Below are 23,884 nucleotides of genomic sequence, written 5' to 3'. Positions count from 1 at the left end.
AATATTTGGTAAAATCTTATGTAAGCTTTATTTTTTATTTTAGTTTTATTTGAAGCATTCCATAAGGTATTTTTTTACATTTTGCTTCTGTTTAAGAATTAATAAAATTTTAAAATTAAGAAACCTTCCAATGTAACAAGTACTTTAAAAAGTTAGGCTTTACAACATAACAAATACCTTATAAAAATTTAAGACTTACAACAGAAGAAATACCTTAAAAAAATGTTAGCCCTTGCGATATAACAGATACCTTAGAAAAACGTTAAGCTTATGATATAATGGATATGTTAGCAGTGTTTTCCAACAAGTTGATAGTGTCATTGTATATATTTCTAAAATATTTCCTTCAGGAACAATGCTTGCAGTATAATGTTGTGTTTTTCTCTCTTATGTGAAGCATAAGCACAATGTAACTGTAAAATTTAATTCTGTTCTGCTTAACACAGGTTTTAAAGCTACATATGTTACAAGTTTATTAGTATTTTTTGCAAGATTGGTTTTTAACAGTCTTTTTTAATCTCTGTAGTTATCAACTGTGGTAGAGTTCCACCCATACCACGGGGAGTTGTTCACTACGTTAATGAAACAACCTTCCTCCACAGTATTATTTCCTATGATTGTAGTTTTGGATTTCGTTTAATTGGTGACAGAGTGCGTCTTTGTCTGGAAGATGGCCACTGGAGTGGTAGCACTCCCTTATGTGAAGGTTAGTTGGGACATGTTAAATTACAACATAAATGATAAGTAAATCTGTGTTTGGAGAGTTCTACAAATACAGATTTAATAATTAGGATTGTTTATCAAACACTTAACTCCATTTATTTAAAATAATGCATACTATTATTTAATATTTATAGCAAACATTAAACTGACTTGAGAGAAATAATTTCATAATGATATACCTACCAAGCATTATTATAAACTACAGATTCCCTTAGTTCTTTCCAACAACCCCTTTATTACAACACATTAGCTAGTATATCAGTGTCACTTCTTTCTTTCAAAAGGGTAATTTTTTTGTAAAGACAAAAGTTTTCACAAAGCTTGTGTGAAAGTGAGTTTTGCAAGGGGATTAACACATTCAGTGTGGAAGAAAGCTATACTAGGTGCACAACATACAGTGTGTGTACTAGGTGCACAACATACAGTCATGCTGGCTTAACTTGTTAACAATTATATATAAAGGAATGTGTCATTACATAAGCCTCTGAATTGCTTAAGAAAACTGGGTTTTCATGGTTTAATATAGTTGTATATTAGCAACTATAGGTGGTACTAATACTGGAACATATTAGAGCTGCTTTGTCATTTTTTATGTTCATACATAGATATTGTTGTTTTTTTTCTTTTTTAAAAGCAGGTTCACTTTACCCAGCTGAGTATTTTTTTAGATTTTCACCCTGGTTTACAAATATGATTTCTTACAGTTAAAACATGCATATGTGGTCCTCTAAAGTCGAATTGTTTAATCCTCTTGTTGTATTCAGAATCAAGGTATGTTCGTTATATTTTGGGTTGTATTTCCAACAAAGAAAAACAACCCTGAGTTGATGTTAGCATTTTTCTTAAATTAAAAATGTATTTCCAAAAATCCTGACCTCCTCACTTATGCCAGTCTTTTATTCCCTGCTTTAATTGTCCTTGTTGACATCTGTCTCATGACAATCTTCACCTGCATCAATATGCTCTTTATCCTGGTACTGTATACAAGTGCCTCCTTCAGATAATATTGTCACTTTTTTGTGACTGATACACTTTGAAGTTTTTTGGTATTTTAATGGGTAAGAAGGGCAGGATAGCATGATAACAAAAAAGTGTTATTGGAAATACATTTTCAACTTAAGAAAATGCAAAGTTTCAAAACATACAGCTAGAATCCTACATTGATAAGACAGATTTGCTGGTGAGGGCATTATCCATACAAAATCTATCTGCATAGACCATAGGCATACCAAAAGAAGTAAAAGATTAGCATCATAGTGGGGGACTCACAGTACATCCAAGACAGGTATGCTCTTCATCCAGAACCTATATCATGCACTGGAGGTGGAACTTAACAAGATCTGTCATCACCACTGATCAGGTCCCAACCAGATCGCTGAGGTCCTACTGCCAGGTATTGGAAGTATAGAACCATGGCTCCTAAACTCCTTATTAATGGCTTGGGCATTTGGACCATATTGTATATATCTGTGAGTAGGTACCAATCTGTAGCTACAGAGAAATAAGCTCCAAGCCATTGGAATCAGGAGAAGAAGGCAAGCCACACTTAAGTTGACATATCCTCTTCTAAACCTTAAAAAAATCCAAAAGGCTTCACCCTAAACTCAGAATAACTAGATCGTGTATGGCATTACTCAACCTGAGGAAACAGAACTCATTCAGTCTGGAATTATGAACACTTGCTCTTGCTCCCCAGCTATATAAGAAAGTTAATTCCACTTGCCTGCAGAATTATGGGGAGGATGTGGAAGAAACTGTGCTCAACCAAGGACCCAGGATGGGACCACTCTTCATTTGGAATTAAGAAAACAATGGATGCTATTCCATGAGCAATGTGTTGAACCAATATTTATCAAAAAAACCATGCACAACTCATCCAAGTGTCAAATCTGGACCAGTGATACAAGAAGGCAAGAAAATAGGACTTAATTTGATATCTGTATTAGAATTAAATTAAATGGGGAGGAATTTTCTATATTAACTATTTTAATTTTAAAAGCTACAGTTCACTTTCTCTGACCAGTACCATTTAGATATTGGTATTTTTGTTAACATAATTGTGTCACTGTACTAAAATCATAAGATTTCATTAAAACATGTTTTTTTTATTTTAGTTACAACAATTTTTTTTTAATACACAGAAATCCGTTGTCCAGTTCCACAAGTGCCACCCAATGCTTCAGTTATTTATACGGGTAATGATCGTCCTTTAGCTGTTTCATTTAAGATAGGATCTAATGCTCAATACCGTTGTATAGAAGGCCACGTTCTGAAAGGGGTGTCATTACGAAGATGTCTGCAGACAGGGGTTTGGAGTGGAGAAGTACCTTTATGTGGATGTACGTAATCAAAGTTTGATGGGGGTTAGAAGATTAGAAATTGGCATGTGGTTAGATTTATCATCAGTCTTTCTGTGCTTATTTGGTTTTGTGTTTTGCAAAACAAATTAATATAACAAGTCTTTCTAATTCAAATTTGGAATGAACTTTTACTTTAATTGTTGTTCATATATTGAGAAAAAGTTGAAATTTTTAATTTTAATGCTATATCTAAATCATGACCATTATTGATTAGAGATTATAACTACCAATATTAATTTTTGTTTTTAAGTTAAATAAAAAATACTCAATGTATTTAGCATATCTATTGTATTTTTAAATCACTAGATGTTTCTGTGTACAGTGTTTTAACATCCTTTGTACCATCTACCCTTCAGATATAGAATGTGGCCTTCCTATGCCAGTGGGTCATGGTCACTGGCTGCTATCCAACAATGCAACATTCTACGGTGCATCAGTAGAATATAAATGCGATGAAAATTATGAAATAGTTGGGCCCAGTCGCAGACTTTGTTCAGAGAATGGCACTTGGAGTAGACAAGATCCTCAGTGTATAGGTCAGTGTATATTGGAAGATGTATCAGTAGTACAGAATCTAGTTCTAAAAGTTAGGTTTAACAGTTCATATTTCATAGTGGTATTATAAATTTATTTCCCACTTTTTTATTTGTTCACAAACAAGAGACCTCACTTTAAAATATATATACTTTATTTGGTCACATCTTACTACAGTTGCCAATTGTTGTTTCTCTCTGTAAACAAATATTTGTTCTTAATTTAGTCCTACTTTCTGACATCACAGACACATAAATAAAGGAAGAGGAAAGATTCTCTTCATAAAAGTATTTATTAATAAATATTGGAAACAATAATTGTTCAGTTAAGTGTTAAAATTATATTGTTTCAAGCAGCTGTTTATCATGAATCAGATACTTTTTGGTTCTTAGTAGAACTAAAGAGAGAGGGTTGTTTCACAGTGTTACTAATATTATTTCTTATTTCAGTAGTGTTACTGTAGAATTGTATTGTTTACTTGAAAGTCTTATAATGGAACAGCATTGTTCTTTACTTTCATTACGTTATTGTGAACACATTTTGTAAACTGTAGCTTTGCAAAATTTATTTTTCACAATGTTAAAATACAAATTAACAAATTCACTCCACAATGCATCTACAGTTTTAAAGATTACATATATTTTTAACATTTTATTTAGTTCGAAGGTTTCAATTAGTATTTATGTATTTATTATTATGAAGTACATGTAGAAAATACACTCTTAAAGAGCATGTTTTACTATTGGTTTCTAATAACTAAATTAATAAATGAATTAAATAACTTGAAAATTCTATTTCATCAGTATCATCCTATCAGAAGTTATTTACTTTTTGGTAATTCATTCAGTGTCTTAATATTTTTTAATCTTAGCTTGACATTTTGTATAATTCTAAACTGAAAATCTTAAACTTAAGTATCCACACTTGTGTGTTAAGCATTTCTCTTGTTTATTAAGACAGATTTACCTTTGGAAAAGATAACCATTAAACTTAAATATCTAAAAAAATCATACTAGCAGGATTAGATTGAGAAAACTGTGAAATGGCTGAACAGGAACATGACACAAGTGTATGTTTCATACTTCATACTATCTGTCAATAGATTTTGGAATAAATCTCAGTTCAACAAAGGTTTTCCTCTCTACAGCTACATTCTATATTTATTTGTTACATCACATAATACATTATATTTACCTATGAAAAACTTGTGTTAAACTAGACACCTGCTGTTGAAATAAGTAACATAATTCTATATATCTGCAGTTGAAGATCGTAGAATAAAGTAAAAGGTTTTTTCAATAACTTTTATAAAACTGTGAATGAGATGTTCATTATATACCTTTATCAATATAAATACATAGAGTTACTCCTACATGTATCTCAATCAGTGTAAATAGACAAGGTTAGATTGCTATGGATACATACATGTAAATGTTTAATATAGACAGAATGAGATCAAGTTTCCCACTAATATTTCCAGCCCATGTGCAGAATTAGTTTTTTTATGTGCACCAGTATCAAGGCAATGTGCAGATGTGTGCTACCACAGTTTATTTTAGGAGGAGGGAGATATTTTCATACCATCAACTCTGTTGGATCATTAGGTCACTTTGCAATGCCACCTGTTAGTTATTGAGTTTTAGTCCTATCAACTACTAGGGTTATTAAGGCTGTAAATGTGTTCAGACTCCTCACCATTACTTAGGATGTGCACAGCTAGAGTAATGAAGTGCATGGCATCTGACCGGTCGTTGTGTGGCTGTGCAGCTTTGAGGGAACACTGTATAAGACTCCTAGAAATTTCTACATCTTCACTAATATATAAAAGATGGGGCTGATACAGATCTGTATATCTTCACTGATATATACAAGTTAGGACTTGTACAAACATGCACATCTTGACCAATATATACAAGGACTCCTATAAACATAATCTCTTCACCAGTATGCACAAGTTAGTACTCCTACAAACATGCCCCTCAAGGTGGATTCCTGTGCATGGTGAGGGGACCTCCCAGAGAAGGTTCTCTACTTTAAATTTACCCCTATGGAATCTAAAGATTCACTCACGTGCTTGGCAACCCTAACACACCACTTTGGCCTCAAATTTTTGTAGATGGACGGCCTTGGGGTAAACCCCCATTCCTCCCAGGGACCATAGGCTGGTCCACATGTGCTAGTGTTAACTAAGTACCAGTGTTGGACATTCTCAACAGGTTTTGTGGACATTGTGTCTGATGCTGGTGTTTGGGTATAGTGCTCATGAAACACTGGTGTCCCTGCAGTATCCTTGTTTATCACTGCAGTGCATCCCCTCATTGGGCTCCATGGTGGGTGTGGACAGTGGAAACTAAAATGTACTTACTTTATTATGGATACCCCCATCCATGAAAAAAATTGATTATTGGAAAACAACCACATATGAACAACTATGTTCAACAGTCACTTTCAAAGCCTGACTCAACACCTCAATTTCTCATTCTGTATTCACTGTCTGAGAAATCCTTAGTTCTTGGTGGAAACATCTTTACCACAACACATGAAACTCCTCTTGAAATTGAAGGCTATGTGGGATATACCCATTGAATTTCTCAAGAGGAGTTATTGTTGAGATGGATTTAAAGAACATTCCCTAGTTGGAGATCTTTGCTGTTTTCTCCAGCCAAGACATTTCTGCAGTGTGCTGTATCTCCACTCAGAAGGACAAAATAATGCTACCTACAAATGTACTTATTTTGACATTTACATTGTCACATCTACTTGCCGTTATCAAGGCAGGATACTTAAACTATAAGGTATGGCCATATATTCCCAACTCTCTCAAATGTTTCCAGTGCCAGCAGTTCAGACGTTCAAAGAACTTTTGTCGTGGATCTTTAACATATGCTCATTGTGGTGGCAAAGACCACAATGCCTACAAATGTGCACTGGTACTACACTATGTTAACTGTAGTGGTTCATACCCCTCGTACTTTCGATCTTGCTCTGAATGGATGGAAGAGAAAAAGGTGAAACGTTTAAAAACTAAAAACAATATTTCATATACCAAGGCTTGGATATTACTGTCTCCCACTTCATCTTGGATATATGTTGCTGCACTCCATTCCACTGTTATAGTGGAAGTACAGAGAGATCTTTCTGTGCCTCCAACATTCTTCAACCATGTGAAGAATCTTTTGCCCTCTGTGGTTAAGATAGCAGATGAGTCAATGTCTATTCCAATCTCTGTTCCCACCAATCATTCCAGTGACTGCTTGGGTCCACTTCCTTCGGCTCTGACTTCTGACACGTTTTGGCCCATCTTCTTTGGCCCAAAGATGTTGAACGATTATTCGTTCTCAACTTTAGTTGCAATACTCAATGTCTACTGACAGAGACTGCCAACTTGATCCAGGGCATAATCCATGGAAGTCAAAAGACCTTCTTCTAGTAAGAAAAACGATGTTGTCAGGAACCAAAAGGTTCTCCATCCACTTCCTCACCAAAATAAAAATGGCCACATTAATACAGTGGAACTGTCAAGGTTTTCGTTTCAATCTAGATGACATTGAGGAGTTGGTTGTTTCTTATCCTGTGTGGCTCTTCTTACAGGAAATGTTCTGAAACCTGCTGATGCAGTTACCTTTCACCAGTTTTCCTTGTACAGAAATGACAGGTTGTGTGATGGACAGGTGAATGGAGGAGTGTCGCTCTGGTCAAACGGCAAGTGTCCACCCTGTCTTTGCCACTTGATACACCGTGGGAAGCTGTAGCCATCCATGTTTCCTAGGGTTATACCATCACTATTGTTCTTTCTACCAATCTCCTGAAGAGACCTGTGATCAATCAGACTTTAATGCTCTCATTGAACAGTTGTCATCTCCCTTTTTAATCCTGAGGGATTTTAATGGATATAACTCCTTCTGGGGTGGTGCTGATATTGATTGGAGGTTGTGTTTCATAAAGTGTATGCTCTCGGATCACAACCTTTCTCTCTTTCTTACTGGTTCTTATACTTATATTCGTGCACCTAGTTAGTCATTCAATGGTATTGATCTCTTTATCTGCTCCCCTTCACTTTTCTCTCATTTCTCTTGAGGGAGGATGACAGTGGTTTATGGGGCAGTGATCATTTTTCTATAATTTTGAGAGAGACTGGCCATGGTCAGTGTTACATGACCTGGGTGCCTTCATGGAAGCTGGACCAGGTCAAGTAACCCTCTTTCACTTATCTCTCAGAAGATGATTCTACAGTCATATGTAAGCCATCAGTAGACAACTGCATGGCAGCAGTAACTGATTCTATTATTCAGACAGCTGCTCAATGTATTCCTAAAACCTCAACACATTTTCCACAGTATCTTTGTGTATGGTGGAATCTTGTCTGCCATATGGCATGGAAGGCTCAAAAACAAGCCTAGAATACTTTTCGTAGGTATCCCACACTTTCAAACTGCATCACTTTTCAGCAGGCCTATGCACATGCTTGGCAAGTAAGACATCAGAGCCAAAAGGAATCTTGGACTAAGTTCACAACCAGTATCTCTTCTGCCACCAGTTCCACAGTCATATAGGACAAGATTTGGAAGGTCAGTGGCCAGTATTCTTCTGTCCTCCTTTTGATCTTGGTCTCTGATGGCCAAAAAGTTGCTGATGCCCAGAGCATTGTGAAAACTCTCAGCAAAAGCTTTTGCTGGACATATAACACTTCTGTTTCATCCCCCACCTTCTTGGCCATAAAGATACAGGCAGAGTAATTGCCTCATTCTTTTTTATCTCCCCTTTACACTGGTGGAACTCAAACTTACTTTTAATTGGTATAGTAGTATATTGGTTGGACCTGTCTTTAATATATATTTTAAAACTTATCCTTACCACAGCATCCCACTTGGGGTTGTGTTTTCCTTTCTCAGTAGACCATGCTTTTTCAGAATAGACAGTCTGCCATTGTTACTTTTGTCCTATGTATCCAGGTGCAACTGGATGAATTGTGTTTGATCTTGAATGATGTTGTCTACACTGGTTAGCCCATCCAACCATTATTTATTACCATCCTCAAGTGTGACCTTTCTTTAAGTCATCTGAGAAAGGCAGATCCTTCTGATTGTAAGTACCATCTTCTGTTTACTGAATATTTTTCAAACCATCCTTCCATTCCCATTTATAGCAATGGTTCAAAATCAGATGACTGATTGTTTATTGTGTTCGGTGATTGCACACAGGATCCTCACTACAGTTTCTGTGTTCACTGCCAAATGTACACCACTTCTCTTGCTTTGGCTCATGTAGAAGCTATGCAGTACACCAGTTGTACTATTTATACTGACTTGCTTAGCTCTCTGCTGGCTCTGGATTCACTTCACATTAGTTCTCAGCCTGTTCTTGTCAATATTCAAAACTGACTAGCCCATTTATTTTTGTCATCTGCTTCTTTCCAGTTTTTCTGTATACCAGGCCACTTTGGTATTCATGGGATTGAGCTTACCAACACTGCAACTAAGTTCATCTACTTTGGTGCTATCACTGTCATGCCAGTTGATAGTTGACTTGGAGTGAGCAACATGATAACAAGCTTTTCCAGATCAAACCTTCTGTTACTCTTTGGCTGTCTTGTTTCCATGAAGATCAGAAAGGGGAAGTTGTTTTGGCACAAGTCACAATAGCCTGTTTTACTGTCATACTATTGTTATGACCACGAGCAATGGCATTGTTTTAGACATATTTTTACCGTGCCTTCACCCCTGACATTGGACAGTGTTGTAGGTAATAGTGACATTGTCTATTTCAGTTGTATTTTTAAGGGCCATTGGCCTTTTTAACTCTTAAGTTTTTCACTAGATTTTGGAAGTTTGATTAGTTTTATTTTGATTCAATTTTACATTTTATAACAAGATTACTTTTTCTCTTTTATACTGATTGTTTGGCACAGATAGTATAGTTGATTTACACCAATAAATGTCAAACAACCAACCAACCTACAAACATGTACATCTTCACCGATATATACAACTTAGGACTGATACAAACATGTGCATCTTCACTAATATATACAACTTAGGACTGATACAAACATGTGCATCTTCACCAATATATACAAGTTGAGACTCATACAAGTTAGGTATGTCGGAAAGTACCTAACTACGTCACTGTACAAGTGAGTTGTACACAAGAAAGCTAGGTATGCCGGAAAGTACCTAACTATGTCTTATACAAAGACTCATACAAACACGTACATCTTCAACAATATATACAAGTTAAGACTCATACAAACATGTACATCTTCACTAATATATACAACTTAGGACTTCTACAGACATGCACATTTTCAACTTATAAAGGGCAAAACTTTTACAAATGTGTGTGTGTGTGTGCGCACAAAGCTAAAAATGTGTGTTTGTTTGCACCCTAACCCTTCTGAGCTTACTGTGACAATCTTAACCAAAACTTGTATGTAAACACTGAATTATAGGGAATGCCCTGAGGGGGTCAAAACTAAACTTAACCTGATTTCTTTTTTGTAAAGTCTAGATTCACTGTCAACAACCATAGCAAGTTGACACTTTAGACAAAGTTGAATATTCTATAGGGATTCAAGATAAAAGTATGGAACTTTCTTAGTTGTTTCTCAAACAACCATGTGTTTTTCTCATGGTCAATGAGATGAAGGGTGTTCATTGGTTGGATCACATCGACATCTTTATTTGTTTTTAGATGGAAAGTAAACTGTGAATGTTATTCATGGAAAGGCTTTATTAAAATATTGAGATGAAGTTTATGCTCAAATTATTACTTTGAAATATGTGATTGCTGTCAAACTTGTATTGTTTTAATTAAGTTTAAGCATTCCTTGTCTTCAATATATACAGAAGTAGTCTGCTATATAAATTAGTAAGTGAACTTTGTAGGGTTTAAATAACAAAACACAAATATTCCAGCAACTACTGGTTAAAACATGAAATGACTAAGATACAAGTGCGACAAACTGTGTTCTCACAGAAATTGTGCATGGAAAGTATGGGCTTTTGTGAATTTTTCTGATTAAAAACAGGTGTAAGAGTTTATGTAATATAACCCACACCTATTTAAATGAAACATTTAAAAGTGCATAACAGGGTTTCAATTAATGAAGTTTTTAAACCACATTTCCTAGATCTTGTGAGAGTTATCGGTGTCTTATTTGTTATTATATAAATTGAATTTAATGCTAAGTGTTTCAACAGTTGGTTTATATATTATTAGTCTTCTAATTGATAAACACAGAAACATTGTTATGTTAACAGTCTGCAGAAATTGATGTATTTGTTATCTACAATAAGGTGCACCAAATATAACTGGTTGAAGTAATAAGATATTACAGAAGAAATGTTCATTATGCAACTTGCATAAAGCTTCTAAAACATTCCACACATGAACATGATTCAACATGAAATTAATTTTATACCAAAGGTATTTATCACTTATTCCTCAGGAGACTATATAATACACTAAAGAGCTTAAAATGGTGTTTTTGTACATTTCAGAAATATCATGTGGTGTACCCAATACATTGGATACAATGACTGTGATAGAGGGCAGTGTTTTTACTATTGGAAGAATGGTTGTATATTCATGCATTGAAGGATACAAGGTGACTGGTCAGCATATACGGTCCTGTCTTAAGAGTGGCCAGTGGTCAGGACAGACTCCATTTTGTACATGCAAGTATTCCATAATGTTTCAACTTTTGAAAGGAAAACATTTAAATAGCATTACTGGTATGAAGATAGTGATACGTACTGTATATTTACAAATGTTACTTGTATTAATATATTAATATGCCTTGTATATTTACATAATTTTACTAGTATCAATATATTAAAATGTACTACATGTTTATGTAATTTTACTAATATTAATATGTGAATATGTAATGTATGTTTACATAATTTTACTTGTATTAATATATTAAAATGTACTACATGTTTGGGTAATTTTACTAATATTAATACATTAATATGTACTGCATGTTTACACATTTCCAATACAAATACATGAATGATTCTATATTTTTTTTTAATATTTTGATACACTACAGATTTCAAAACATTTTCATAAAACAAATTATTGTGAGATATTTTGAATAGTAACAGTGTGTGGAGTATCTCTACCATTTACTCTACAGTGGTCGAAGGAATTTGATTGTGAAATTTTATCCTTTTATCACCCATTCGGGTAATGAATTTATGTTAATTACTTCAATATGAAGAATTCTTTACATCATGAACTTTTTAGATTTTAATAAACAGTATTCTAAAATAGTCTCTCTTAGACATATCATGCTACAATATGCTCTAATATTCTGTTCAGTGGTTGACTGCGGACAGCCTACTATAGTGACCAACGGTAGAGGTTTTCTGATGAATGGAACAACAACATATGAAGCAATGGTTGAGTATAAGTGTCTGCCAGGGTTTAAAATGGTAGGAGACCCTGTGAGGCACTGTTTGTCTTCTGGTAACTGGAGTGGCCAGGAACCTATATGTATTAGTAAGTAGTATGTAGTATTCAGGTTAGCATACAGCTGTGTGTTGTTAGAGATCTAAGTTTTTGTAAGAAGCACGAGTTAAAACTTAACTTTGGCATCACAGAACGAGGGTGTTTTAATTAATCTGTTGTTAATTTGTGTTCCTCTGTTATTTCAAGATTAGTAACATTGCAAGGTAATCAGTAGTAAATTGCACCTTTAAAACAGTTTAAGAAAACAAACCATTCCCTTGTTGACTGGAATCTATTTTGATGAGTTAAACAAAAGGTGTTTTGAGTAATTGTGCAGTGAAGGCAGCCTTTTATTCAGTTGCTGAAAGCACCTTTATGTTATTCATTGAAACAGAGAAGTGACATTTCTTGGAAAAACACAGAAATAGTCATACTGTAAGAACTTCTGCACACCATGTTTTCTCACAGTATAAGTTATAGCAAAGATAAGAAAAAATTAAGATTGGTTTTACTTAAATATTCAGAGCACACATCATCTCAGTTGAATGTGGTTTGTGGCCACCTAGTTTCTGTTTATTTCATTGATAAAAGATTTAATAAAAGTGCTTACCTTTTGAATATTTTCTTTGTACATTATACTTGCAATCTAGGTTAAAATAACATTGTATATTTGCTCTTAAAATGAATAAATTCTGTCCTAATTCACTTTTAAGTTTAATAAACAAAAAGCATTTTAGATAAAGATATAATTTGAAAAAAGTCTAAACTACAATTATATTAGAACTACAGAATAACTAACTGCAACCAAGCACCACAGAAATATATAAATTTATTCTTTCTAGATGTACATTGTGACACTAATAAGATAAACCATTTTACAAAAACTTACACTGAAACTGTGATGAAGTTTAACAAATAATAATTAAAGTAATATAACAATAACTTGCTTGCAAGTTACATGAAAATCATCAGGTTGTGTACAATTTGGAACAAAGAGAGATTATAATGGATACTTGTTTTGGTCATCCACAGATATTCCACCAACTCTAGACCCAAGTGAAAACCTTGTAAATGGAGAATGTAAGTCTTGCTATAATTGTTAAATTATTTCTATCTTGAACATCTTGGAAGACTTAACATATATTTAACTACTTTTTTCATGTTACTTAATATTATGTAGAATAATAGTAAAACATATATATATTGTACTTTTATTCTGTGTATATATATGTTCATGTTTCTGAACTTTATCTTGTCTACAAGATTCTGTTCCATACACAGTTTATGTACCTCATCAAGTACTCAAACTCTCAACTTCATAGAGTTTTTCATCTTAGCATTCAGACTGAGAAGTCTGAAAAAGAAAATTGAAACATATACATGTAATAGGTATAACATACAGGTAGCAGGAACATAGCACCGTTCGATATTATATTTCCACAATACAGTTCTGAAAATAATTATAGAAACAGTGATGAAGAAAAAAACAGAAATGACAATGCAGATCACATGAAAATGAACTGCAACAAAGAACTGTCACTCGCTGTTATCCAACCAATCAGAAAGTTCCACATCGGTATAATGCATATGAAGGTATTTGCAGTAATCTTATCCCATATCTTTCCCTTGGAAACAAGATTCATTTTCTAGTAAGACAATGATTCTTAGTTTACAAGCAACATTTTGATAGTAAAGAGACCAATGAAATTCTCAAAACTATGACTTGGTCTGCTCAGAGTACCAGTTTGGAAATTTATGAGGTTTTATGAGCTTGTATGAAATCTTAGGTGGTCAAACGACAACCGAATAACTATTATGAAGTTACAGGACATTTTGAACAATACTCCAGAATCGTATGTTGAGAGTCCCCCACTGGTATAGTTGTAAGTCTATGAATTTATAATGCTAAAATCAAGGGTTCAATTCCCCTTGGTGAACTCAGCAAATAAACCAATGTGGCTTTGCTATAAGAAACACACACTCACACATATATTGAGAAACTGTGAGGTATCACAAAAACAAGGTGAAATTTTCCATTTAAACCAAAGGACTTGGATACAAATCGCTAGTACATCATACAACGTATCTGCATTTCTACATTTAAATAATGTTTTGTACCATTAATAAATTTACCATCTAGCTACCAGTAGGTGCTGCTTCTGATCCATATATGCATATCACTTGTTTATTTCTATTATTGTGTATTACACACCTAAATGTTATGATGTTTACAGCCTGCTACATATTTTATGTGTATGATTCAAATGTTCAACTTTATACTGAATAACTACCAGACATAAAAATCCACAAATTTCAATAGAAATAAAAGCAATTGGTTGTTAGTGCTGTAGTAACTATAATTTGTTTCAATGTTATATGCCATGGTGAGATATAAATAACAAGAACATACCCTATGACCCTTAAAATTGACTCAATTATATGTCACAACTTTGTTTATTTTTTTACACAAATAAAGCAAAGCAAATTATTATTAAATATTTGGATTGTTATATCCATTCTCAAGTAATTGTAGCTGAACAACTTAATTAAACTATGTTAAAACCACCTTACTACTCTAATATTCTATTACAACTAGGCCAGATTAGTTTTAATCAAAAGCTAATTTTAAGTTTCCTTACGTTAAATAAAAGTAAGATTTCTATAAACTTCAGAGTATAAAATAATACAGATCCTTAGTTTGTCCAGTATACAACAAAAGTAATACCTTTTTAAACTTCTGTTTACAACACTAAAATCCTGGGATCCTTTCCCCGCTAATTATGTAGCTTTGTGCTAAACAGCTTTAAACATTGACTGAAATTTATTTCTGAATTTTTATTTTTATACAGTTTTTTCTTTTCTATTGTTTCTATGCTATATCAAAATAAAATTCCACATTCTGTGCAATATATTTGAAAGCATCCATCTAATTCACCCATTGTGCATAGGCTCAGTCAGTTGGACTCACTTTTGTATTAGAAGAAAGAAGTGTTGACTATAATTTCGACTTCACTATGTACATCTATACTAAATATAGCAAGCTTTTAGTAATATGTACAAGTCCAGTAGCATAACTAGGGAGAGCTGATGAGTAGGATAAGTTACAGGACTATTTATTAACATAAACAGGATTGTTTATATTTTATGATTATAAAAAATTTGGGGAGGGAGTACTTCATCAAATATCCCAGAGTGTAAAAAGTATCTAACTATGTCACTGTACAAGTGAGTTGTACACAAGAAAGCTAGGTATGTCGGAAAGTACCTAACTACATCGCTGTACAATTGAGTTGTACACAAGAAAGCTAGGTATGTCGGAAAGTACCTAACTACATCGCTGTACAAGTGAGTTGTACACGAGAAAGTTAGGTATGTCGGAAAGTACCTAACTACGTCACTCTACAAGTGAGTTGTACACAAGAAAGCTAGGTATGCCGGAAAGTACCTAACTATGTCTTATACAAAGACTCATACAAACACATACATCTTCAACAATATATACAAGTTAAGACTCATACAAACATGTACATCTTCACCAGTATATACAACTTAGGACTCCTACAGACGTGCACATTTTGAACTTATAAAGGGCAAAAGTTTTATAGATATATATATTTTATATACAAAGCTAGAATGTGTGTTTGTTTGCACCCTAACCCTCTGAGTTTACTGTGACAATCTCAACCAAAACTTGTATGTAAACACTGAATTATGGGGAATGTCCTAAGGGATACAGTTGTCCTGACATGACATAGTTGTCCTGGCCTCTTAGTCTCCAAAATATATTATACCTGGTACTTACCCTCCTGTACCATGACATGACATAGTTGTCCTGTCCTCTAGAATCTCTAAAATATATTATATTTGATGTTTAGCCTCCTGTACCATGACATGATATAGTTGTCCTATCCTCTAGAATCTCTAAAATATATTATATCTGGTATTTACCCTCCTGTACCATGACCTGTCTTAAGTCAGCAATGTAGGGTCAAATGAATACTTGATAACTCTTACATCAAATACATACTAGCATGTTAAATAATACAATGTAAAAGGTCATGAGTCGCACACATTGACCCCTAGCTGTGCCAATAAGATTAAAGCTACACCAGATGAATCAATTACAACAAAATACAGGTTTTAACTTTACTGACATAAAATTCCAAATTATAGTCCATAAGTTGCACATAACTTGAATTTAAAACTTGTTTCTTATTTCAAGTTCTGCTCACTCATGTATGTGGTTCGTAAAATGTCTTTTAAACACTGTTTTTCGTTTTGTTAACAATAAACAAAATCAACCTATGTATCACTTTTTCCTGAAATTTATCTGTACCTTGTTTTACTAGTTTCAGATAGCCAGCTTGATTCTGACCGGTCCAAAACAGTAGGTCAGTATCTCGTAACTTCTGTGGTAGACTGTAGGCAACACTGTTTCTATTAATAATTTGCAAATTTGAAACATTTACCATATGTTAATTTTTGAATATACTAACAATTTTTCATTGTATGGTCTTGTTATGTCACTGTGTTTGTAACTATTTTGAAAACAGAAAAACAATAATGGGGTGATTGTAATCTTCAGAAATAATGAATCTTTAATGAAATGAAGTAACTGAACTGAATCATTGACTCAAAAAAGTGTTTATTCGATATTATAAAATTTCTAACTAGTGCTGATGTCTATTTGTTAATTTTTTTTTTTTAAATATACTTGATATTAACGAATTTCAAATTAGCACTGATGCTTACCTAATACATATTCTTTTAAGTACACTTCAAGTCTAATTCAGTTATTAACAATTACTGTTAGAAAATATAGGAGGTGATGCAGTTGATACTCAGAGAACTTCAAGAAAAGAAACAAGTTGCAGTGTTATATAAATGTTCAAAATACATATGATTGATACATTTAAGCTAAAGAAAAGGTTACTTGAAACCAAAATACATGAAGATTGTACAATAGTTTGTTCATACAAAAGTAATATGCTCTTCTAATTCCTTCAGTTTGTGCATTATTATTTTTTACAAATTGTCAAATTATTGAACTTCAGATTATTATTATTATTATTATTATTTGCCTTGACAAGTAGTCTGCAATCCTTGTGTCAAAATTGGGAATTATTTGTTGTTTATGGCCTTCTTACAAAATGATTAACTTTGGTACATAGTCTGTAGTTCTGGTAACAAGAGTAGTAATTGTTTAATGACAATCACTCAAATATTTATATAAATAGAAATATAATTATATCTAAAGATACAGGTATTTACGTTTTAAATTAAAGAAACTGAAGTTTCATTGGTTTTTCTTTCTAACAGGAATTGCTGTGGCTGTTGGCATTGGTGCTTTCTTAGTGCTGGTTGTAATTATTGTTGTGATTTGTATCAAAACGTAAGTATCAGTATCAAAGTAAAAATCAGCACACATGAAAAATTAATTAATTCCAAATATTCCAATAGACATATACTTTTGTAAGACTTTGTCTCCACATATTTTAATTTCGAGAAACCTGTATAATGATTTATTATTTTAATTATGATTCGTATACTCAAATATAATTTAACAGAAAAATTTTGCTCTCAGTTCATGAGGTAATACTAATAAGTCAACAGTGTCCATCATTTGTTCTAAAAAGCTGATAAGATATGACTTAATAGTCAGTGTGCCTAAACTGTGAATCATAGAATTAATTCTTACTATCACTAATACACAAACTACAACTCTGGAGACCATGGGTGAATTATAATAGGGATGGTCAAATCCAACCATATAGTTAGATAATAATAGCCAAAAAGCTGGTGGTGAGTGCTTGTTACACTGACTCTTTTTACTATCTGTCAGCTCAAAATGATGGATGCCTATTCACACATAGCCTTAATAGTTCTTACAAAACTCCTAAATTTTACTTTATTCAAAACAAGTTTTATGCTCCTTGGATAGTGTAAAAAACAAAGAGAAGGTGGGCTAATACTGAGAAATGTGTCCATAAATATCAATATTATGTATAACCAAAAGGTAAAATATGATTGTTATTGTCTAACTAATGTTACAGAAAATTATTTTACAGATTCTGAGCATAATAAGAAAAGAAATGTATATATATTTTTATATAATGAATGTATTATGAATCCTTCAAACACGTCAGATTCATAAGAAAGTTAACTAAATTACGGGAGATACTTATGGTGAACAATTCTTGAATGTTTAGACTAAAATTCTAAGAAGAATAAAAAATATTTAATGATGTAATTAGGCAGTTTTATTTCATGAACGGAATTAAGTTCTTATCTCAAAATTGTTTTGGTGTTTGTTACATTAAAGTGATACATTAAAGTAGGATAAAGCAACAGTAAGATTAATATAAATTTCCATTAGGCTTAATAAATGCAATGAAAATTGTATTTATTATGCATGTGTAATAAGCTTCCTTACTTTGTCAGGCTAGGCAGTTTACTCTCCATACTTTATTATACCAGCTTTAACTATACAACAGGAAGCAGATCCCTAGTTAACCATAATTTTAATATTTAATTTAAAATGTTAATCATAGTTCAGTGCATTACCTCCAACTTTTCCACATGATTGTGGCTGCCGTGTGTATGTTTTTACATACCTTCAAGGTTTTCAGTACCACTTACACCAATAAAGTTTGGGAGTGCTCGAGTATCCACACAGATGGTACCTATTGTTCAATGTATTACTATAATTACAGCAATGCTATCTGAAACTAATTGTGAACTTAGTGGCAGGAATGAAACTAGTCACCGAACATTTGCCCTTTCTGTCATAGGAACATAATAATATGTGAGTTAATCCCACTATTCGTTGGTAAAGAGTAGCCTAATAGATAGTAGTGGGTAATGTTGACTACCTACATTCTCTTTAGCCTGTAACTTTAGCCTGTGCAAAAAGTCAAGAAACTTACAACAATGAAAGATATTTCTTAATAAAACTAAATGTTTATTGACATCCTGACTGAAATAGTAAATTGTCATTTGTTCCTTATATTTATAGAAAAAAAGCCAGACCAGTTAAGAACACAGAAAATGTTCCTGTCCACATACCTCGGGAGAAAGAAGCCTCTGTTTTATCTTATTCTAACTTTTGTATGGAAACAGGTAGTCAAGAAAACCCAGATAGTCTGGGTGAAAATGCATTCATTCGTCATAATCCAAATGGCCTAGTTACGTTTAGTGCAAATCCCCAACCTATATATGCTAATATTACATTTGAAGAACAGACTTCTAGTCCATCTGCAAGTGGCAATGATGAAACAGCAGCTGTGGCTTCCACAAACAATATCTAAAAACAAGAAACGATCTTAAAATTGAATGTGATCACCTGTAGTGTAAGAATTGGATTGTAATATCTTATAGTGGATAACAAGACAAACAAAGCTCCATTAAATGAGAACAAAACTTTGAAAACTTGTTTTCGTAGCAGGATGCTGAAGCCTAGAAATGTTTCAACTGTTTATTAAATCGAAGTATTTCATTCTGAAGAATCGAGATTTGTTACACGACCTGCTTGTAAAACATCATTAACTTAAAGATCGGAAAAATATTACACTGATGAAATTTTTTTTAATTATTTTTCATAGTGGTCCAAGGATATGTACATAAACATTTGTAAGTGTAAAAAATTCTACCTTAAATTATTTTAACTGTTAAAGAAAAAAACGAATTTGTAACATGAAAAACTGATATAGTTAATCAGTGAAATGTTAAAATGCTTTAATAATGCAGTGTAAATATTTACAGTGAATAAGTTACTGCTCTTATATGTGAGTATACTAATCTTGCATACGTTGGGAACACCAATAGACAATAAAGTAAGTTCCAGGAATAGAATCTTTGAAGAGTTAAAATCCAAATTTGCCTTCCTTCTGGGCTGTGGTGCTTGATACACAACTACTACACTAACAATATTTTGGGTATGGACGTCTTAAAGTCTGATGACATTATGAAAACCACTGTAGGTTTACCCAAAATTCGGTGACCATTGATTTGGCACCAGGTGAAATTTAAAAAAAAAAAAGAAACCTAACAGCACCTGAAATTCCTCAAACTTAACTGTTAGCAAATATTCATTATCACGTCTTTCTAAGTTGAAATTGTATTGAAATTATTAGAGATAAATTACCAGAACATAGTTGTAGGTAAACATTAGTTGAAGGAACAAAAAAGTCAGAGGGCTTCAGACTTAACTGATTGCAAAAAATAAAAAACTGTATGCAAATATTAATTCAGTTGATTTTAAAGACAAACAAAGTGTATTAGATAGACCATTTCATGTCTTTGTGAAACTTGTTGATATAGTGCTTGAAATTTTAATTAGAAATCAAAACGAACTGAAAGAATCTTATTTTCAGGTCTGTAAGGAATTATATTATTATGATCTATTGTGTATTTTTGAACTGAAGTGTGTCAGTAATAGTAATATTCCAATCCCTTTGAAGTTTGCAACAAATTAAACTTATTTTTGCCAACCATAAAATATACTTAACACAAGTTAATGTAAATGGCTGAAGCATGGATGTGATATACATATTTCTTGAATGTTCTGTATTTTTTACTACAAGTTTATTGAACCAATAAAATTTGCTAGCATATGTCAATGTCCCAGATTTTTGACTTGTATATTTTTTAAAGATTTTACAGTGACAGTAATTATATAAAAGTTTCTGTATAAGGTACCATTACACTGTTCAAGTTTTATTGGCAAATATCATTTACCAAATAAATACTTTTAGTCACTAAACTAAGGTAGCCTTGAAACAGTAGTTAATTATAGTGCTTGAGAAAGTAAATGCATGGCTTAAGTCTGGAGATGTATCTGACTCTTCCAAATCTGGAAGTTAGTTACTGCCTTTTCTTGTACTGGTCTCAGAATTCATCTTTTTCCCCTCCCCCTTCCCCTCCCCCCCCAAAAAAATAAAAAAATCTGATGTTCAGTCTTACCAAGTTTGTTAGTAACTTTGAATATTTCGATTACATACTCTCTGTCCAATATATCTTCAAGAATCATTCTAGTGGTTTTCCTTTGCACCCTTTTCAACATAAGGGAACCAAAACTGCACACAGTAGTCCAATTGAGCTCTATCTAGAAAATTTGAAATATGTTTTATTTATATACCTTCCTTTATATGCCCTCAGTAACTATATTTCTAAATGTTGTGCAGATCATATGTTTGTCAAAAAAAATTGCCTGGAGGGCATATGAAAACTATATATATATATATATATTGTTATGATGAATCTGGTAAGATATAGCAGTAATAATTTATTATTGGTTAAAATTATGCCGCAAACAAACATTGGCTAAATCAATAACTATGCGGTGTTCTAAATCAAGTTTGTTTGTTTTTTTTGGGAGAAATATGAAGTACCCCAATTTCTGTGTACGTTAGTGGAAGTTCCATACGTACAGGTTATCATTATACAAAAGTTAAATATTGGAGAATCATCTGACAGAGGCCAATTACGTGGCAGTGTTCCGCCCCTTAAACTAACTATTCATTTCATGACCACAAGAATTGAAATTTGAAGACCTGCCCAGCTGAGATGATAAAGATGATGCAGAAACATGTCTTTTCAATATTTTCATATAACTTGGGCGCATTTTTTTTTCAAATATATAAGCTTTTAACAACTTTTGTCTTGGGTTTAAAAACACTACTATGTAATAAATAATATTTAGCAAGTGACTGAAAAGTATTTTACTCTAATTTAAACTGTTTCAGAGTTCAAAGATCAAAGAATGCCACTGCATTTATGCAAAAAAAAAATCCCGTTTTTCACCCAAAATGTGGTAACACACTAGCATACAGCCCTTCAAAACCCACCTTTAGCCCATAGTAAACCCTAATCTCACATGTCATAGCTAACTGAATTAAATACATTTTGTGAAATCAAGCTTGACCAACAAAGAGATCGAAAAGAGCAGTCGAGGAAATCAAACGTCGGTAAATTCCTTTATGGCCCAATCAAAATTAAGATCGTTTATCAAATAATTATGGGAAAAATTCAGTCAGATTAACAATTTCTAATACATAAGAAAGTTAGTGCGTTTTGGTAGCACTACGTTCCAACAACGGTTTCATGTCATGTCATTTAACAACAAAGTATAACCTAATGTTGTTAGTCTGTAGACGTAGAGTTTAAAATAAAATATACAGACAAATAAAACTGGAAAAATATATGTCGATTTCATAATTTAAGAGTTTGTTGAATAAAGTGGTTTGTTTTTATTAAAAATGTTGGTGATATAACAGAAAATAACTTAATTCAAAAAAATTTTAAGTTAAAACTGAATCAATATTTTAATTTCATAACAACTTTCACTCGACTCATAATCCGAGGGTAGCGGGTTCGAATCCCCGTAGCACCAAACATGCTCGCTTTTTCAGCCGTTATGTTACGGTAAATTCTACTATCCGTTGGTAAAAAAGTAGCCCAAGAGTTGGCAGTGGGTGGTAATGAATAACTGCCTTCCCTCTGGTCTTACACTGCAAAACTATGGAAAACTAGCGCAGATAGCCCTCGTGTAGCTTTGCGTGATATTCAAATTACCTCAGATTGCGCGACCCTCAGATTATGAGCCTTAACCACCGGGCCAAACAAAAATATATAATATAGTTTTTAAAGATATTTTAAGATTCGTAAATAATTGTATCTAAAATAATTATCATTTTTAAAAAATTGAACTATTTGTCTCCGTCACACCAAACATACTCGCCCTTTCGGCCTTGAAGACATTATAATGCTACGATCAATCTCACAATTCGTTGGTAGCCCAAGAGTTGGCTACCAACTAAATAACTAGCTGTCTTTCCTCTAGTGATACACTGATAAATTAGTGACAACTAGTGCAGATAATCCTCGTGTAGCTTTGCGCGAAACTGAAAAACAAACACTTGACTGAAATTAGCCAAATATTCTTGTTCCTCAAATTCCAATAGTCATATCCTGTTATTCCTTTTTTTTGTTGTTTTTTTCTCAGAAACTAACTGAAGCTAGGAAGTCCAAGACTACAGTCACTAGGTTGTACAGGTTCAAAACTTAATTACCAGAAATATAGTCGAAAGGAGGTCCCAAACTAAAATTGCAAGTTATTTGGTGGTCCGGAATTGAAATCCAATTACAAGGTTTAGAAATATATGTACTAGGTGATATGTGGTTAAAATCCAATGATAAGAATATTCAGTACAATAGCACCAGGTGGTCCAGAAGTAAATGAGATTCTATTTTTTTTTTTTTTTTTAATTTCTCACAAAGCTACTCGAGGGCTATCTGTGCTAGCCGTCCCTAATTTAGCAGTGTAAGACTAGAGGAAAGGCAGCTAGTCATCACCACCCACCGCCAACTCTTGGGCTACTCTTTCACCAACGAATAGTGGGATTGACCGTCACATTATAACGCCCCCACGGCTGAAAGGACGAGCATGTTTGACGCGACGGGGAATGCTGAATGTAATCCTGAATCACCTTGCATATTTATTGCACAGTCAATAGGTCATGTCTCGGGTGATATAGATAAGCTTTCTGCCACATTTGGTGAAGATCCGTCAACAGGGAGAGCAGTGGTAAAATATGCGGAAATGCAAAAACTCCCATAGAAAATGGAAAACTGAAAATTTTTACATATTTCCCAAAGGACCCAGCAAATCTTCTTGTCAAATTTCATGAAGATCCACTTGAAGGGACAAACTTGGGGGTAAACAACTGCAATAAAAAAAAAACAAAACTGAAAATTTGTATGAACCCACGTATGGATTAATGAACTTTCATACCAATTTTGGTTAAGATCTATCT

At 33.2% G+C, this 23,884-nt stretch overlaps 1 protein-coding gene across 1 annotated transcript in view; it reads left to right on the top strand.

The window, feature by feature from the left end:
• LOC143237181 (CUB and sushi domain-containing protein 1-like) overlaps window positions 1–20,681 on the top strand; it is a 53,944-nt gene extending 33,263 nt beyond the window's left edge. Inside the window, exons 13-21 of the mRNA XM_076476157.1 lie at window positions 527–706; window positions 2,865–3,062; window positions 3,440–3,619; window positions 11,117–11,293; window positions 11,943–12,122; window positions 13,104–13,151; window positions 16,421–16,462; window positions 17,391–17,463; window positions 19,087–20,681. Of these exons, the coding sequence (XP_076332272.1) occupies window positions 527–706; window positions 2,865–3,062; window positions 3,440–3,619; window positions 11,117–11,293; window positions 11,943–12,122; window positions 13,104–13,151; window positions 16,421–16,462; window positions 17,391–17,463; window positions 19,087–19,378 (1,370 nt within the window). The 3' untranslated portion in view covers window positions 19,379–20,681. The remainder of the gene's footprint in view (window positions 1–526; window positions 707–2,864; window positions 3,063–3,439; window positions 3,620–11,116; window positions 11,294–11,942; window positions 12,123–13,103; window positions 13,152–16,420; window positions 16,463–17,390; window positions 17,464–19,086) is intronic.
• The last annotated feature ends 3,203 nt before the right edge of the window (window positions 20,682–23,884 follow it).

This window comes from Tachypleus tridentatus, chromosome 13, assembly GCF_004210375.1.
Source record: "Tachypleus tridentatus isolate NWPU-2018 chromosome 13, ASM421037v1, whole genome shotgun sequence".
Lineage (NCBI taxonomy): Eukaryota > Metazoa > Arthropoda > Merostomata > Xiphosura > Limulidae > Tachypleus > Tachypleus tridentatus.
This window is presented reverse-complemented; position numbering and strand designations above follow the sequence as displayed.